Consider the following 18567-nt stretch of genomic DNA (forward strand, 5'->3'; position numbering starts at 1 on the left):
CTTAGCTAATATTGTTGTTTCCAGCTACAAGCTAAATTGATTTTCTCACAAATCCTGAAAAGACAGAAGATTTCAAAGCCAAGATCTTTCAAAGCAGTGTAAAATGTTTTTCTTAGAAATAACTTGAATAAGTGCATTGGATTTGAGGAACTACTAGTTGGAAATGATCTTTATGACCATTTTAGTAGATGCATGGTATAACATATAATTTTATTTGCAGAATAAGGCAGCTGGAAAGAAAACAAAGGTTTACCATATTGCCAAGGAGATCATGAGCTCAGAGAAAGTGTAAGTATAAACATAACTAAACATAACAGCTACTCAATTTATTTTAATTAGGCAATTAAAATGTAACTATTTGCTTTTTTCTTGCTTTTCTGATAGGTTTGTGGATGTGCTAAAACTCTTACACATTGTAAGTACTCAAAAAACAAGTAGTTTCCTCTTATATTTGTTTAATCTATTAAAGTTTTATGTTTAGGTTTTATTGTAGTGACTGTGCCTTTTTTCTGCTGTCTACATATTCAAAATATAAAAATTAATCTAATTAAGCTGAACTTTAGTCTCACATTTTATATAATGCATGAATATTTTGATGGTTCCTTCTGCATCTCCTTAATAAATGTATACAGTCTTCCAGTTGAGCATGGGTTTTGCTTGAAGACTGAAAATGGAATATATATCCATTTATGTTAATCAAGATCGTATTTTTAAGCCAGCTTGTATTGGCTTATAAATATGTACGTAGTAACAAAAATAAAGTTTCTTGTTAGAATAACTCTTTAAGTGGTGGGGGAGGCAGGAACAATTTACCTTTAGAAATGGTACATTAAAATGCACATTCTTTAAGTAATCCAGCTAATAGCTGTAATGGTGCATCCATCACCATGGGGGCCTTTTTTTCTTTTGGGCTGCAGTTCCTTGACAGATGTTTGCTTCTGATAACAGCTTCGATTGTAGTACCTGCAATGTGTTGTCTACAGCAAGGGTTAAGTATTTCAGCCATGTTTATGCAGATCAGTTGTCTGTAAACATGCAGTGTCGAAGGTGATAATAGTAAATCAATGAAGAATTTTTCTTTCTCTAGCTCAGTTTTATATGTTTTCTGTCAACTTCTTAATGGTATGTGTTTGTACCATTTTGTCACTCTATTAAGTGCAAGCATAGTGATGTTTTTTCTGGAGCAACAGAAGTGGTTATATTGCAACCAGATGCGTTGCTCTATCTCAGTCTCTTGAGAAGCACGTTCTATGAACCTGGGAACAAAGGTTCTTATAGATGGTTGTATACAGTCTTGTAATAGAGAGATCTTTTCAGGAAACAAAAAACTTACCACACCATTTGCTGATTGCTCTTTTGGTTTCCTCCTAGTAATTGATTTTCTGATTCTGTTCAAGCTTGGTTTTTAAAAGCTGGATCAAGCAGTTGCGGCCAATATATAATTTATATTCAACATGTTTCTGGCACAGAACTCAAGCTTAAATACTGGTTAAAGGAAGAGAGTTGTCCTGGAAAAGTTTTAAGCTGTATCATTTTAAATTATCATATTTTTCAGGCATGTAACTTATTTGTTAAAGGTGTCTTTGTTTATTAGTGTATTAGTTTTTCAGGTAATGTGCAGTACTGGAAGAAAAGGCTGAGGAGGAGAATACAGGCAAGCAGGGGAAGAATGTGAGAAAGGGCAAATAGTGGGGAGCTTAGTGAATTTCTAAGATAAAGTTGTCCTCACACTGTAGAAGTGCAGTGGTGTAGGATGTGTTTTGCTTTTCCTTTAATGGATAACTTGCAACTCTTCATGACAGTGTGCTAGTTCCTAGCTGCCAAATAAAAGCTATTAGAATGTTTTTATTGGCTAGCAATAACAATCAACATGTATTCAGCCTGGTCTAACAGAGGGGATGCTAGGCTAGAAGTTGAGGAAATACTTTGTCCTCAACTTGTTGGTTGGACTGCAGCAGGAACCTTGATGAGTGTCCTTGTTATACTGGTTTTTAGGCTCTGTGTGAATGGTTCTTAATTAAATAAAAATTGCCATTGCTGAGAAAGGTTGCAGAAACATGTTTTTTTATTTCCACAGAGTGGTATGCCTGGGGATTTGTGTATGTTTGTCACAGATGTTATTAAATCTGTTATTAAATCTGTTAAACTTAATAATATATTTCTTATGGATGATATTTTAATGTTGATAAAACTATCCTGTAGATTTCATGTCTGCTGAACCACTTTGGCTTACTAGATTCAGTGTCAGAATTACAAACTGCCAGTCAAGCAATCTCTGACAAATTTCTAGAATTAGAACTTAGATTGCCCCCAGGCTGGGTTGTTTTACCCATAGTAAAGATTTAACTGGTCAGGGGATGTTCTGTTACACCTTCCGACCCATCTATTAGTCATTTAGCAACTAATTCCATTCACAATGATATTAAATTAATACTATTCTCCTCGGTCTGTTTTACCAATGCCAGTTAAATGCAGCTCATGGCATTTAATAGAGCCAAGGAATAGGACTGTTGGTGTAAGAAAAAGGTTTTTAATTTGCTATGACTTAGAGCCTTAGAAGTGGAGCCTAAAGCAGCTGAGAAGGTGGGAACGTGATTGCAAACTTCTTACAAGTACCATTGGGGTTTTTTTAGCATTTTTTTCTTTTATATTGACAAAGTCAATTAGGTGGAACAACTCTTCAAGATACCAGGGTGCCAGCATATGCAGACACTGTCGCACACTATAAGTTCATCTGACTGCTTTTGTTGAAGACATACTAGAAAAGTCTCAAGAAAATTAAAAAACACTTGAAGACACTTCTATAAATACTAAATAAGCTGGTTATAGCAGAGATAAGGGACTCATCTGGCTTTCCACACTCTATCAAACAGACTCGGTGAATGGGATTGCTTGGGGCTGTAATCAAACATTAGATGTAATGCTCTTTCAGGGGACAAGATTCCAGTGAAATGCTTTTGGAAACTCCTGAAAACAAAGGGGGTTAAATTAAATGAACTCTTCTGTATGCATCTTTGTGAGATGGTTCATGCACGGTCCCCTGGGGGTAAAAAAGGGTTGAGAAGATAGAAGTGCTGTTCCTTCCCTAAGGGCACTTGCAGAAAAAAGAAACAGTGAACTGGCTGTAAAGCAAAATTGACATAGGAGTTGCTCTCTGCCCAAAAAACACCTGGTGTTCTTGGAAAAGGAGTAAGGCAGTGTTGGCGCCCTTTGTGCTTTTTTGTTGTGGCATTCTCTGGAAATTGTTAGCTTTGCACAAATGAGAGGACCTCCTCAGCAGCACCCTGGTGCCCTAAGGGTAAGCTGCCTGGCTTATTTGTTGTCTTTTTTTTTGGTCTGAATTTTGTTCTTTTGCCAAAACCTGCCACTCCTGTTGTTATTCCAACGTTTTCAATTTTGTTTCCTCCCTGCTGTGATGGCATAAGCAGCAAGGCGTCTGGTCCAGCAGAAGACTTGCTTTTTTGGGATGACTCCTTCACTTCAAGGCTTAGTGTATAATTTTTTGCTGTATGAAAAGAAAAACTTAGGCCTGTGGGCTTTTGCATGAGCCTTTAAATCTGTGCTTCTGACTTAGACCTCTGTTCTGTCCATATTAGAACTCTCAGACCAAGTAAGTAGGAGCTGTCAGGAGGCACCTCTTATCGTTTCTGCAGCCACAAGATCAGCCTCTTCTGGGAAAAGGCAGATAAGAGGTTGAACGTCTTTTTTTTTTCTATTGTGTGTCCTTCCAGATACACTTAGAAGAGTGAAAAATTCTGATTTAATGTTTCCATTTTTCAGAAGACAATTGCAAAATTCTGTCTATAAAAACTATATACATCTATAATCTATCTATATATATATAAACTTGTTATTTTGTATATTATAGCCAAATATTGTGAAAAATAATTCGTAGTAAATTTGGAAAAAGAATGTGATGAAAATATAGATTAAAAAAATTAATAGCTATGGGCTTTGGAGCAAAGGAAGTTCTGACCTCTGGTCCTGGCTTACAACTGACCTACTGTTTGGCTGTGAAAAATTCTCTCAACCTCCAACTTCTTTTTCTCCATCTGTAAAATTCCAATACTTGACCAGTCTGAGGTGAATATGTCGACAAATTTTTAGTCTCTGAAGTGCTTTAGAATTGCTGATTAGGGTATTTGACAATGAGTTGCAACTTCTTATCAAGAAGACTAATGAAACAGTTTAGGTTTAGAAGGAAACATTGTTCTACTACCCAGCCTATTCCCTGAAATAACATTCTGGGAAAATGCCACGGTCAAATCATTGGTTGTTGTAAAAAATTAACTATCTTATGTTGTTAAAGACTTATAAATTATTTTACTACCTGAGAAAAAAAATGCGTGAAACTACTTGGCACCTTTCCAGAAGTAATCTCATATGTTTGAAAAATGTCTCAATCCACACTTAGTCATAGTCTTCATTAACTATACTTGCTGTAGTTTAACTTAGCTAATAGTCTGACTCTTGCTAGGAGTGCCTATTTATGTTTTAAATACTGTATTTGGGAAATCTGTAGCTGTATTCCTAAGCAGTCATGTTTACAGTTTGTCATATCTAGCAGGCTGGCTGTTCCCCAGAGCGTGAAACATCTTCCCCTTCCCTCCTCCCTCCCCATAGGATGTCTGTGTGTGTGTGTTCCTTGAAAAGCATCCAAGTGCAAACATACTTTTTTTCCTTAAATTAAACTGATATTTGAGCTATCTGCAGGTGCATTTAGCTGGAAGTTGTACCTCAGCGGAAGGGATTATGACTTATTTTTATTTTGCTGATGGTATTTTTTGAGATAACAGGTCCAAGATGAATGTTGGTTGAAGACTTAGGAAAATACGTGACCATGTTTAGATCATGTAGTACTTTCTCCTCCTGTTAAATTTCCAAGAAGTTTTAATTTCATCCATTTGAAATTACGTGCGTTCAGCTATTAGATACCTGAAGGTTCATTTAACCCAGCCAGCAGGTGAGGGAGGGTTTTGTCTGCTCTATACCTCTTGATTTACAACTAAACTTGTTCCTTTGCTCCTTAGACTGATGTGGGTAGGTCACTTTGCTGTGGGCTGGGAATCCTCCAGTGGAAAGAACTGGGAGGGGTTGTGAGTCAGGGCCTTTGCAGAGGGGAAGTGCTGACCGCATATGATTCACAACAGGGTCAGAATTATTTCAGATATCATGGCACTTTGCTTATTTAAGGAAGCTGCATTGAAGGGGAGGTGGGAGGAAACACAAGTAGCGATGGTGGTATCCTTCTCAAATACTGCACAGCTCTAGGGGGAGTGTATACTAATAGGATAAATAAAATTCCCCAAACGTTTTCAAGTTAGAAGTGTTATATCTGCAGTAATTTGGCAGCATTATGTACTCAGAAGCCCTTAATATGCCTAGACTAGATTTTCAAATGGACAAGTAGCCAGCAGGATGCTATCTCAGTCTAGAATAAACTGAAACTGTTCCTGGTTTGGAAAGAATGTTCTTCCCAGGGGTGGTGATGGGTGGTGTCCTCTGGAAGTAGCTGTGTGAAGACAATTACCTTTACCTAAGCAGTAAAATGTGGTATCATAAGATTTTTATTGGACCAGAATATAATGTAGAAACTGTAAACAAGCATTTCAGAAAGTGTACAATAGCCCCCCTCTTTTAAAAGGAAAAAATCATCCTGGTAAAAAGCTGAGATGATTCAGTATAACTAGGATGATATTCTGGGTTTTGTCATGCAGCATATGAAACTTGTCTAGAGTTGCAAATGTTTTTCAGTGAAATGAGCACATTAATTCCAAAGCGAGGCAAGCTGGGGTTGTGTTGGTTGGTTGGAGGTTTTTTAATGAATAAGAAAGTAATATTTGAAAGGCTCATTTTCAATTAGAAAATCTCTTTAAAATTCACTGTAATGAATTGCTGCAGTGCTTCAAACAGAATAATTTCTAGGACAACCTAGGTGATTGTCTTTGAACAGACTGATGAAAGCAATGCTTTTCAGCAGTGTTATATAGAACTATGTGCTAAATATGTTTGCAATGTAAATCACTTCACCCAGGCATATATAGATATCAGAGCAATGTATATATTATTTGCAAGAACAATTCTGTTTTAATTTAGTAGTGAGCAGATTTAGTTCTAGAAGGAGCTAGGTTCTGGTGCTTTCAATTACTTTTACTGCAATTCCTAATTTGTAAGTCTTTCATCTAAAAAGTTGTCATCTGAATACCTTCCACCCTTTGGAGTGAAATTTCAGGGTTTACTTTGTAAGTTAACATATTTTACATCTGGTAATTAAAACAGACCTGTTCTATGTTTTGTCATTTTGGATAAGAAATTACTTTCTCAGAAGGCCAGTACCTTCAAGTGTAAACACTGTTAACTCCAACCTTGTTACATTTGTTTGACTTTTCCCACCCCCAATCCCGAGGCATGTGCTCTCTGCCCTCAACTCTTAAGTTTATCTCAAGATGAACTTGGCATGACAGTTACTTCACACCCACTGCCAGGTTAAAAATAAATCTTAATATGATTACAATGACAAATGCATAGTCAGTAGTGAAGACTTGATAATTAAAAAAAAAAGCCATGAAGTTTGCCTCATGTTGTTTCACAGGCTGGTTCACGTAATTTGAAAGCTTCATGTTATCTTTTTTCCCTGCATTTCCTCTCTGCAAAGCTTCCTCAGTTTACTCAGTTGTGGAAGGGGGCAGAGGGGGTGATGAAGCAAAGTTTTGGTTGGCTGTTTTAATGATAGAGCCTTTCATGGTATGATCTAAACCCTGATGAAGCTGATGGACTTTGGATCAAGCTAGTTGAAAAACCAAATCTGTGTTTGGAAAACACCCTGCAGACTCTTTGAATGCTGTATCTAGAAGTTAAATAAATGCTCTTAACTACAGATGACATTCCTGTGTTATCTAGTGCTTAAACCTGGCTCCCTGCTCTCCTTTTATTGTTTGGTCAGGGGAAAGCCTGGGTTGTTGATTACTGTACAGACAAAATGCTTTTCTTTTCGTCGTGCAAGTAGTTGTATGACATTCATACAACATTCTTGTTTCATCCTATGGCAAAGTACATACAGTATATTGTATGTGCATGTGTTTGGGGGAAGGGGCGAGGAGAAGATTATCATAATATGATAATGCATTTTGCATGAAGCTCTCCAGAATGCCTCATTTGAGCTTTTGCCATTGTAATTCCTTGTATCATTTCAGTGTTAAGCAATGCCCTAGGGTCAGAAAAACCCATAAGATGCAGCTGGTAGTTAACCTATGTGTCACTAGTCTGCACAGAGGATGTAAAACAGAACATTTCCATATGAATAATGCCATCTGTTTTTTAACTCCCTTGCATTTATTTCTCAGCCTTCCCCCAGCACAGCCAGTGCCCTGTATCTCCTTTCAGTTTCTTGCCAGAACTGCCCAGCCACAGCCTTTGTGACCCAGAGGGTCACAAAGCAAGAAAGTGTGTCTGGAGCTCACGCTGCCCAGAGCTGACATAATGAGGAGAGAGAGCAGGGAAAATTGAGGTTTAAGTTTGAGGGACCCTAAATAGTGCCAGATGCTGTATGGATGAGGTAGCTAGTAAGACTGGTAGTAATAGACCTGAGGAGAAGGAAAAGAGGGGATTAATTCCCCCCCCCCGCCCCCAACCCGAGGACACTACAGATTTTCAAAGGCAGGTGTGGACCCCATGCACATTTAAAATATAACTCATCATTGTACTTAAAAGTATGTTGATGTCACCTTTTTCAGCATACCAAGAGAATTGTGCATGTGCTACCAGGTTTCATTAACCACAAATTCAGAAAGAGCTATTATGTATTGATTCTCTTTTGTCCGCTGTTGCCCAAATTCAGGTGAGACATGATGCCACCTAATTTGTATTTTCTTTTTTGTCAGTTTCAACAGTGTTGTTTTTCAAGTGAAATGCTAAATTACTAACCTTCTTGGAAGTTTTGTTTGCATGTAAATAGAGAAAATACCTCGTGTAATAGATACTGAGTTTCAATCCTGGCCATGCGGACTTGTGTGGGGCCAAGATTTTAGTTCTGAATAGTTTAATAAGGATCAACCAGCCTCATCTCTGTCCTGTTGGGAGATGGTTTTAGCATAAAACTGCTATAAGATTCTTCAAGAGTGAACAGGGTTTTCCTTTCTCCCTCTAAATGTTTGGAAGATACCGGTGTTAGTTTTGATCATTGCTAACATTTGAAATCTCATGGGTCCCATATGTTATTACAGTATCTTTTTGTTAGATGTTAATTTTCCTGTATATAGAAGAGCTGCTACATATAGTAATTTTTTGTAACCCTACATTTTGTCCACGAGGAACATCTTCCAAAATGGCTTTTGTAGATGACTTATGAACACTACTATGATTTTTAAGTATGATACTATGATCATATTAGTGATATAACAGTTTTGCTTTTTGACTTACATATTTGCATGAAGACACTCAAGGCTGCCAACAACCTTGCAGATACAAGCTTTGTTTATCCCTCCTTGGTTTCCTCATATGTAATACCAGCACATTTCTTAAGGGTATGTTGTAAAAATAATGAAAAACTTCTATATTATGCATACAGGAGCAAGAAAGTAAAGCTCCAGTGTTAAACCAAAGGGATTAAAGCAGTCCCAGGGGAGTAAATTGAAGCTGCAGGGAAACATAACCCAGATGGTACCCGCCTTGCCTTTGGTAATAGGGAGCAGCGCCTGGAATGTCTGCAATGAGAACTCCATTGTGCTCTCTGTGTTGGTGCTTTGAAGGCTGTTCACTCATGGCAAGGGGGGTTTCTGTCCTCTTTGTACTCTGGCAGGATTTCCGGGATGCTGTGGCGCATGCCTCTAGGCAGCTTGGAAAGCCAGTGATTGAGGACAGAATCCTGAATCAGATCCTCTATTACCTACCTCAGCTCTACGAACTCAATCGGGACCTCCTGAGGGAACTGGAAGAGCGATTATCTCACTGGTGACTATCAATAAAGGGATACCACTCCTTTGATGTTGAAATTTATCTGTGGTGTTTATGTGACTCCATGTGATCATGGCTTGACTCTTGTTTGTGTTTTATGTGCCTTCTTAAATGACAGAATTTACTTTGAAAGTATAGGAGATTATTTTTCATTTAGATGTGCTTGTTTGCCGTTTACATGTATACAAAGGTCCACAAGGCATGCCAATACATTTTTGTAGCAATCACACTATTTATTTAAAATTTTATTTTTAATTGAAAGGTCTGGTCCTTGTATGAGCATAGTAAGTGCACTGATTTCATTAGGGGAAAAGGAGGTTGTCCTGAAGACTAGTTCACATTTTAGAGGTAGTTTAGATCTACTGATCAGAAACAGCACTGATTGACAGCCACAATCGCCTTGAAGTCCATTCTCAGTTACTGTGGTGGGTGGATCCAAATCAGCAATACAAAACCTACTGACAAAGGCACTGGAATGGGTAAAGACTTGCTGTTAAGTTTGAAGATCCATTTCCTCAGAAATCAACCTTGTACTAAAGTGTTCAAACAGTTCAAGACCATTTAAAAAAGACTGTGTATTAAGTGGTTGCCATCTAACACTAGTGTGTTGATGTGTGCCTAATAAAGTTTTTCAAAGTAGCTACTGAGATGGGTGCCTATCTGCTGCACTGTAAGCTTTTGTTCAGAACATAAACTAGCACATCTTACTCTGAAAGGGATAGATGTTTTGCTGTAGGATTATGTGTGCTATTTTTAGCTCTAACTGCGCCTTTTTTTGTCTATTTCTAGGCTTGAACATCAAAGAATTGCTGATATATTTGTTAAAAAGGGTCCCTACCTAAAGATGTATTCAACTTACATCAAAGAATTTGATAAAAATGTTGCATTATTAGATGAACAGTGTAAGAAGAATGCAGGGTTTGCTTCAGTAGTCAAAGACTTCGAGGTATTGTATTCTTTTGTAAGATATATCCTGTTTTGTGACTTTTTAGCAATTGTGATCTTCCGCAAGGCTTTAGAAACTGTCCTCAATTTTTTTGTGTTTTGGTGGTGGGTCTTTTCGCTGCAGTCTTGGATTGAGACATGAAGAATACAAGAGGCCTTTTTAAGGACTTGGTGTTTCAGATTCGCATTATTTTGAATGCAAATTCAGGATAATTAGCATTTTTGAAGCATGGATCTTTTAATTCTGTGTCGTCTTTAGAAGTGTGGATTAATTAAAACTTCTGCAGTGAGCACTCCTGTCTTCTCTGCCTTTTTGCCTAATGAACACTGAAGGGATCACAAAGGAGCATGTTGCCCTTGCCACCCTGTTTCCTTTATTTCTGGCAAGTTTCACCTCTCATCCTCCTGAGGCAAAGCACCTGTTATGAATCCACAGCATATGAGCGCTTACTGATATATTTTAACGCATGGGTAATTTTGCATGCAGTCTTCCACACAGAAATGCTTGCTCTGTAGTGTGGTGTTTAACACTGGTGTGGTGTTTAACACTGGTGGTCACACTTCTTAATGATAAATCTTATCCAATATAATCAGTAGTTGTTTTTAGGCATGTTTTCTTTTGCTGGAGCCTTTGACGGCCATGGAATCATTTCTTTTGCATGTTTCTTTCAGATGAGCCCTCGCTGTGCTAGTCTGGCCCTCAAGCATTATCTGCTCAAGCCAGTTCAGAGGATTCCCCAATACAGGCTCCTGTTGACAGGTACAGTCAAGCTCTTTGTCAAGCTGAACAAGCCAGTCTTCACACGCCCCAGGAAACCTGTTTTCAGGCAGTTGTGTATCCATCTGTAAAGCATGTTTATCTGACTTTGGATATGTGAGGCTTTTTAAAAAACATGGCACAATATATGCAGCTCTTTTTAAAACATGGCATGGGTTTAGAGGCTTTCGTTGTTAATATTGATTGAGCTAAGATACACAGGCAAGGTGCTAATATTTCTAACACTGTGGTGTGTTCTGATGGTACATTTAGCAGTACATGGAAAACATGAAACCTGTGGTGGTTTTTGTTTATGTCGTAATAGAAGCCTGTCATTTCCTTAAGGGTTGGAATGCTCTTGTTTTGCTTTGGGTTTTCCTTTTTTCGGGTGGGGGGGGGCGCTGATGGGTGATTTTTCTTCTTTAACGAATGAAAAGGGCAGTATGGAGAATCGGAGCCAGGAGAAGAAAGATGGCTATGCAGCTGTGAACTTCTGGTAGTAGCTTCTCCGTTTCTCCCCCACCCAGGTGTTTTGACCGTAAAATCCATTCTGTTTTAAAGGCAGAACACATGTTTTTAGTGTACATTTACAAGTGCTTAAGGCTTGTTACGGGGGCATTGTACGCTAAGGAGCTGGTTTGGGACTAGGAAATCTGGGCTCTGTACCCTGCTCTGGCACTGGCATGTTTGGGTGACCTTGAGCAAGTCATCTCCATGATGCAGTGGGTTTTTCTGTCTGTAAGAGGAGGGCAGTGACAGAGGCCTCCTTTGTGAAGTATTTTGAGATGTGTTTGTTGTAAGAGGGGGATGGCTCCTGTAAGGATTTGGAAATACTTAAGGCATTGTTTTTGAGAGCCATTGCTTCTTGATGAGCAATTTAAAAATAGCCTCTGTTTATGTAGTAACTGCAAAATAAAATGCTCTGTGACCTTTTTTTTTGGCTCTGTAACAGCTCATTGGCATTTCCCCAGCAAGTACTTAGGCTAGTGATGCTGTGGGAGATACAGACTAAAGTGTTAAGCAGCAGTTACCAAGTTATTAACAGTGACTGTTTTCATTTTAATCATCTCATTAAACTCACAGGTGTTGAAAAAAGGGGGAAAACTCCTTAAATGGAATACTTTATAGGGGAAAATCTTAATGACTCTTAACTGATGAAATTAAACAATAAATGGCATTTGGGGACCTGCTTTATTTTAAAAGGATATTGACTTAGGACATGGTATAGGCTTGTTATACACTTCAAAATCAGGAGAGCTTTGGATAAGTTCAGAGGTTTTAATTGAAAAGGTTGAACAAAGGATCAGAATAGAGCAAATGCCAGTGTCAATATACACAGCAAAGCGAGAGATGTCAGGGATAAATGGCACTGAACAAAACTCAGATGTTGAAGGGCAATTCTTCGTGATCATTAGCTGTCACTGTGGCTGGAACAGGCTGTTTTAGACCCTAAAAACCCCTCATTCTGTGTTGATGGGGGGTTGCTGTGGATGTCCCCAGTCTGCACACCTTACTGTGGTTGCCCAGCTTTAAATACACCTGTAAATGCTATTGAAAGGAATGGGGGGATTGCCATGCTGGTGGTGAATTTAGAAAAGTGATTTTCTCTTGTTCTGTGTAAGCAATAAGACGTCAGACCAAGAATTTAATTGTGCTGGGGCTGGAGAGTGTCATTTTGGATCTGTTTGCCTGTTCAATCTATCACGTCTGTTGTCCTTGAGGTTCTCACTCTTCCATACCTCTGTGGATGACCCATCTGCTTTGTTACCTTCCAACAGCTCTGTGTAATATTGAGCAATGCCTGTATAAACTTGTGCTATATGAACATCTGGGGGGATGCAAAACACTCGTATCTCTTTTGATGCAGTGGGTGAGAGGCAGTGATGGAGCAGCTGCCCAGGCTGAAGACAGTGGGGAACTGTGGGGAGGAGGGTCAGAGCAGAGGAGTGAAAATAATCCAGGAAATGAAGCTGTCAGGCCTAAGTCAGTGGGGATTTCTTCCTATTTAGATGTTCTGTGTCAGTGGGACAGCTTTGTACTGGTAACCTGCTGCTACTCGGTCACATCGCAAGATTGTTGCTGTGCTTTGAAGTGGAGTTACTTTTATGCTAACCAAAGCAGGAGCAGGTGGGCTCATAAATCAGTCAAGGAAAGGCGAGGCTCAGCAGTGTTTCTCTTTAATTATACAGCTTCTCCAGTCCAGTAAGTGGACTTCCACTTCTTCACATACTGGCCCCAAGCTCTGGACAGCCAAGATCAGATGGGTTTTCAGGGATTTCATATAGAAATGAAGGAGAGTTGATTCTCTTTTCTCAAAAAAATTTGAGTAGATTACTTGAGACTGTGCTATATGAACAGGTTCTTGACTGCCATAGGATAAGTCTCTATTCTCTCTTTCCCAACACAAGGTTGGCAGAGAGAGTGTCTTTTATTATCCTTAACTGGGATATAGGGAGGGGGGTGAAAAATAAGCCTTTGGCACACTGCTGCTTTTCAGGTTGGAAATAGAGTTGTCAGACTCAAGGCCAGTTATGTGCTGGGGAACAATTGCTTTGAGTTTAATGTAGTTAAATTAGACAACCCAAGAGAAAAGGCAGTTAATGAAGCAAAAGATAATTTTAGTCAGGAGAAGTGATAGTCACTGCCCCCCAGGAAGAAGAGAGAATTGCTGGTTGCTGTCAGGTAGAAGAAGAACATAAGGAAATTTTGTTCATCACAAAACCAATACTTGTGTGCCTTTTTTTGATTTTTGTTGTGTTTTGGTCTATCCAGCAGAATTATGAATTTCTGAAGGTATACTTAAGATCTGTCTAGTCTGAACAACTAGAGCACACTTCAGAGGGGAAAATTTTTTTGGCAAAAACAGTAGATACCATTTCATCTTAATATCTGTCCTCTGTATTTATTTTATCTAGGAATATTTTTGCTAAATTTTTCTGTAATGTTTTTCATGTTTTTGAAATTGGCTTGTCTGCATAGTTTATGCCAGTACCTCCAGAAAGCTGCTGCAAGCACAGAATTTCCAGTGTTTATTCACAGAACAGACTAAAAATATCTGTTCTGATACTTCTCTGAAGCTGAGTTTTAGCTATGAACTGAGGTCCACTTACCAGATACACATAAAAAGTACTACGATGAAAATTAGCTACTTATCATTTTCAGGATTTTACAGTTTTATTGGCTCCAAAAGCTGCAGCATTTTAAATTAATACAGTTATGTTAAAATCTCTAAATTTCTTACTTATATTCACTGATTATATAATTTAAAATGCAAGAATATACCCATCCAAAATGTTTTTGAGTGATGTAAAGTGTTGTTTTGGGGAACATGTCATAAAGCATGACTATGCCAAGAAATAATTAGTTCCCATCTTGGGTCTCTGGTTTTAAGTTACCACTGCAATTACTTTGGATATTAAATTGGATGTCTCCATGTACTAGGGACAGTGTCTTAGAGAACCAGCTGTACATTTGCAGATGAGGAAAATATACCCACCTTACCTCTTGTTCTCAGCCTGAAGAGGTGAGCATGTGGTTGGCAGGTTTATTTTTATTTTTGTATGAGCTGTAGGGACTCATTCTTTACACGGGGAGATTACTGCTGGAGTCCTTTGTGCTGGCCCCAATGAAGATCAAGTTGCAATTTTAAAGCTTTAATTTGTTGGCTTTATGGTGGAATCCCAAGAGTGCTCTGCTTCAGCAGCATGGCACAGCTCCAACTTGAGGGAGCACCTGTCTGCAGGCAGGGCAGGAGAGGACAGCTGGTGTTATATCTGTGACAGGTTCCTACAGGTTAAACCAAGTTAAAAACTGTGAATTCTTCTCAGTTCTTTTCAAAATACTTCCTGTTAATTTTTTTTTCTCTTACACAAGCTTCTTGCCAGCATAACCCAAAGCGAAGCAAGATTAACTACATTTTTTTTAATGGAATATATGTCCACCTAAATATTGCGCTAGAATGTCTGCTAGCTACTACAGCATGAGATCTTGAGGGACAGGGAGATGCAATATTAATGGAGTATAGCTGGAGAAGTCTTGGTGCCATGTCAGACTTGTCTTAAAAGATCAGACATTATCCAGGGCCTGCTAATGATCAGGCAGAACTCTGAGGAGAGCAGATAGCTGTGGGTGTTCCCTGACCCAGCCAGCCAGATCTCCCAGTGCTCCGTCCACGCCTCCCAGCTGGTTCCTCTTCCTTCACTCCAACCTGCTCTTCAATGCTTCTCCCTTGGATCCTCCCTTAGGTCTCTGCCAAAAAATAAAATTTCAGTGCCAAATGTTTCTCTTCTTGTAGTTCTGTTTTTCTTAAAACTTTCATTAAACATGACAGGTTCTCTCACTCTTTGTAGCAATTCTACTGCGGAAACATGTTTCATAATTCCCTTTTAATTTTGTGCATAAGGAAAAGATTACAATACACTGAGCGATCTCTGAGGGGCATGCATGAAGCAAGACATCTTACGAAGGCAAGGAACAATTGGCTCCTGATCCTTTTTGAATAAAAGAATGAATTTGGGTAGGGCAAGCATGTGGGAGTTGAATTATTTCACTCCTACGTGAAACTTGTACAACTGCGAAGCTAAAATTGAATGCTTGCTAGATTACATATAGTTAGTTTTCAGTAGATCCTCTAGAATCTTGATACCTCATTTAAAAGGTAATTATAAATCAGAATTTGTTGCTTTTATCAACCTATTGTATATTTCTTTGAATGTTTCTGGTTTTGTTGCTTTCAATTTTAAGCAGTTCAAAGTTGTAGAGTGTAGAGAATAAACAGCTGACTTTTTACTGAGGATATATATTAATCTCTGACAGGGTATTGCACTTTTTGATGAACTAGACACTCGACTAGGGAATGGAAACTCAAAGGGAATGTTTTTTTTGTATAGTCATACGTTTGGAGTTAATTTTAAATGCTAAGTAAAATAGATTTTAAATCTACCAAGACTTCAGTGGATTGAGGGTGCCATCTTGTGGTTGAATTACGTTTATAATGGAAAACCAGAAATGCCTATTTGAACACTGAGGGGCATATTCTATTTTTGTTACTGAAAAATATTAATCATAATGAGATCTTCTGTAATGGACTACTTTTTTATTAGCTTCTATAAACAAGTTAGGTGCTCAGGCAAATATCTATAATCTTCAAAATTTTTTCCTTCAGCTTAAACGTGATTGCACGTATATACTTATTTTTCACTTGCTTGTTTTGTTCTGGAATAATATATACAACATACAGTTTGTCATTGGAGAAGGCCACTGTTTCAATAGCCATTTCTTCACTGAGCAAATATAAAGACATACTTTCTTTATGGAAATGCTAGGTTTCACTTTGTTATTACTTTGAGAGATTTAAAAGATTAGGTAGTAGATCTTTGTGGCATGGATTTGCCTGAAAAGCAGATTTTCAGGAAAAAGGTGGTTTTTACTACTTTTTGGTGGTGTTTATTTATTTAACAAAACTATATATTATTTTTTCTTTATACAGATTATTTAAAGAATCTTTTAGAAGAATCTGCGGACTATAGGGATACTCAAGGTAAATGTCTATTTAAAGAAAAAATAGCTTATGTACTTATGATAATGTTTCCAGATTTTAAGTGCTTGCAAAATGTTAAGTCAGTAATAGAAATGTTTTCTATTTAGTTCTAAGTTTCTCAGCAGAGATACTAAAAGATTGCAAGCTTGTGTTTCAAAAAAGTCTGGAGCTGACAGTCATATCAGCTCACCCAAGAGGTAAGAGTGAAGTTCTCCAGACAGCTTAAACAGATATTTTGGGCACTGCTATTGAAAGAGACAGTCCTTGCATCTGTAGACCTTTCATGATAGGCAGCTTGTCTACCAGCTGCTCTCTCCAACTATAAGCCTTCCTGGCCTCATCGTCTCTCTGGCTTGTGCCAGAACAAGTGTTCATGTGGCAGGGGTGAACAAGATAAAGGAGCTGCCTTGAGTTATATTTAACCTGAGGAGTTCTCCAGTTTGAGTTGTCACAAGTTGCACAAACACAGGTGACTTACACAAGTTTGCCTGCATGTGGGGAAAAAGGAGATCAAAGGAAATGAGCAGGAATAGTTGGTGATGAAGAGGACGGGACCGACCACACATTTCATAGTAGTGTGGGATTAAACTGGTTTAACTCAAGCATATAAATGCAGCGCACATTCAGGCTGTTTCCTTCTGCAGTGTGTGCCTTAGCAATACAAAAATGCTCCCAGTCAATGCTTCCATTTCATTTGCATGAGACCCTGTCACTTATTTCACTTTTTAGTGACGTTTGTTCAAGCCCATTACGTTTAGGAAGGTTGTGCAATTGTAGTTGATTGGACTTCAATGAGTGCCTTCAATGCACTGAACCAAGTTTGCTTTGTCTGCTGATACAATATTGTAAAATATATCAGTAAATATCCTTCTTGGGACATTTAGACATATTTGTTTGAGTACGGTGAAGATAGAAGCCAAAAATATTTCAACCGATGACTCTTTAAGTTCATCTTGCACTTCTTATGGCTGTGAACAAACTAATGCTTGTGTTGCACATTAAATAGTTGACCACTTGAAAAGTGAGCAACTTAAATATATATTTTACTTTACATTTTCTTGTGATTTCTCCAACTTCTCTATTTTTTCTAGTTGTACCTTCCACAATGTTTTTCTCTCCCTTCATACATCAAAGATAAAAGCTGAAGCTTAGCTGTGACAATAAGAGTGTTAATTTGAGATGCTCGATAGTCTATCTTAGAACTTGGGTAAAGAAAAGAAAATCTAATCTTTACTCACCAAGTTCTTGTAATGATTAAGCTTAACTTAGTTCTGATTTTGCTTAGTTCTTTAATTCCATTGGTGGGGGGGAGTGGAGAGGGAGACTAGGCTTGGTTGTGGTTACTGTTCTTGGAAAAATACCAAAATAGCACAATTCTTCTTGATAACCTTCATTTGAATACATTACTTCAGCTAAGTGGTATAAGTGGAATGCTCTTTATCCCTATAGATTATTTTATGTTGTTATTTAGATTTATTTAGTCTTGGCTATGTAAGTGATCCTGAGATCCTGGAACTTTCCCTTCAATAAGCAGAAAATTTTCTAATTTTCTCTAAAATTCTTCAATCTTCCTTGAAATCTGAGTAAAATTTTAAGTTTTTAATAGATATAACTGATAGATGAGGAAACATATAACAGAAAGAATCAGGTACTCATTTCTGTCTTAATGAATTTAGCTAAATTTCCCTTCATCATATTCCATGCAGATGGGAGCTGGGGAGTGTTTTGCCTGAAGCAGCACAACATTTCTTATATTTCCTACTAGGAGACCACCAGCTCTTTTTCAGCAGGCTCAGCTGATGCTATGACATCTATATATAAACTTAAATTTTGATCAAATGCTTGATATCTGCTGTGTATTTTAACTGTTTGACTCCTGTGCTTGCATTGCCTTGGTTCATGAAAATCTTGTACAAAAATTCTCCTTAGATTGACTTAGGATGAGCTTTTTGTTCACATCTGTTTAGTTTCTTATATGGCTTCATGACCTTCTGAACCTTTCAGTTCAGACAGCTATCTCTTTCAACATGCTTTCTTTCCAAATATGACTCAACAATAAGGGAAGTGTATGCATTCTACAGTACTAATACTCTAATTATTACCTGGGAAAAAAAACCTTAAGGCTTTGTTTTTACCTGGTTTGGTATGCTTCTCTGTGGATTTTTAACCAAATGTAGGTCCTTTCTTTGAAGTGCCTTAGTGTACTTGAATTACTTAGAAGAAGGTGCTAAATGCTTTAAGACTACATTTTATCAGAACAGTTGTCCTAGGTTTCAACTCAATAAGTCTCTTTTTTTCTACTTAAGTAAATTACAGGTTTTTGGATAAGATCCTTGGGTGGATCCTTGGACTGAACACTCACTGTGTTCACATG

At 38.0% G+C, this 18567-nt stretch overlaps 1 protein-coding gene across 1 annotated transcript in view; it reads left to right on the forward strand.

Annotated features, from left to right (window-relative positions):
• FGD6 (FYVE, RhoGEF and PH domain containing 6) overlaps window positions 1–18567 on the forward strand; it is a 72079-nt gene that overhangs the window by 31031 nt on the left and 22481 nt on the right. The window contains exons 4-9 of the mRNA XM_027732282.2: window positions 221–288; window positions 385–415; window positions 8798–8949; window positions 9742–9898; window positions 10570–10657; window positions 16143–16193. Coding sequence (XP_027588083.2) covers window positions 221–288; window positions 385–415; window positions 8798–8949; window positions 9742–9898; window positions 10570–10657; window positions 16143–16193 — 547 coding nt within the window. The remainder of the gene's footprint in view (window positions 1–220; window positions 289–384; window positions 416–8797; window positions 8950–9741; window positions 9899–10569; window positions 10658–16142; window positions 16194–18567) is intronic.

The sequence above is a fragment of the Pipra filicauda genome, unplaced genomic scaffold (assembly GCF_003945595.2).
Source record: "Pipra filicauda isolate LSUMZ 115617 unplaced genomic scaffold, ASM394559v2 scaffold132_size2486313_pilon, whole genome shotgun sequence".
NCBI classification, from domain to species: Eukaryota; Metazoa; Chordata; class Aves; order Passeriformes; family Pipridae; genus Pipra; species Pipra filicauda.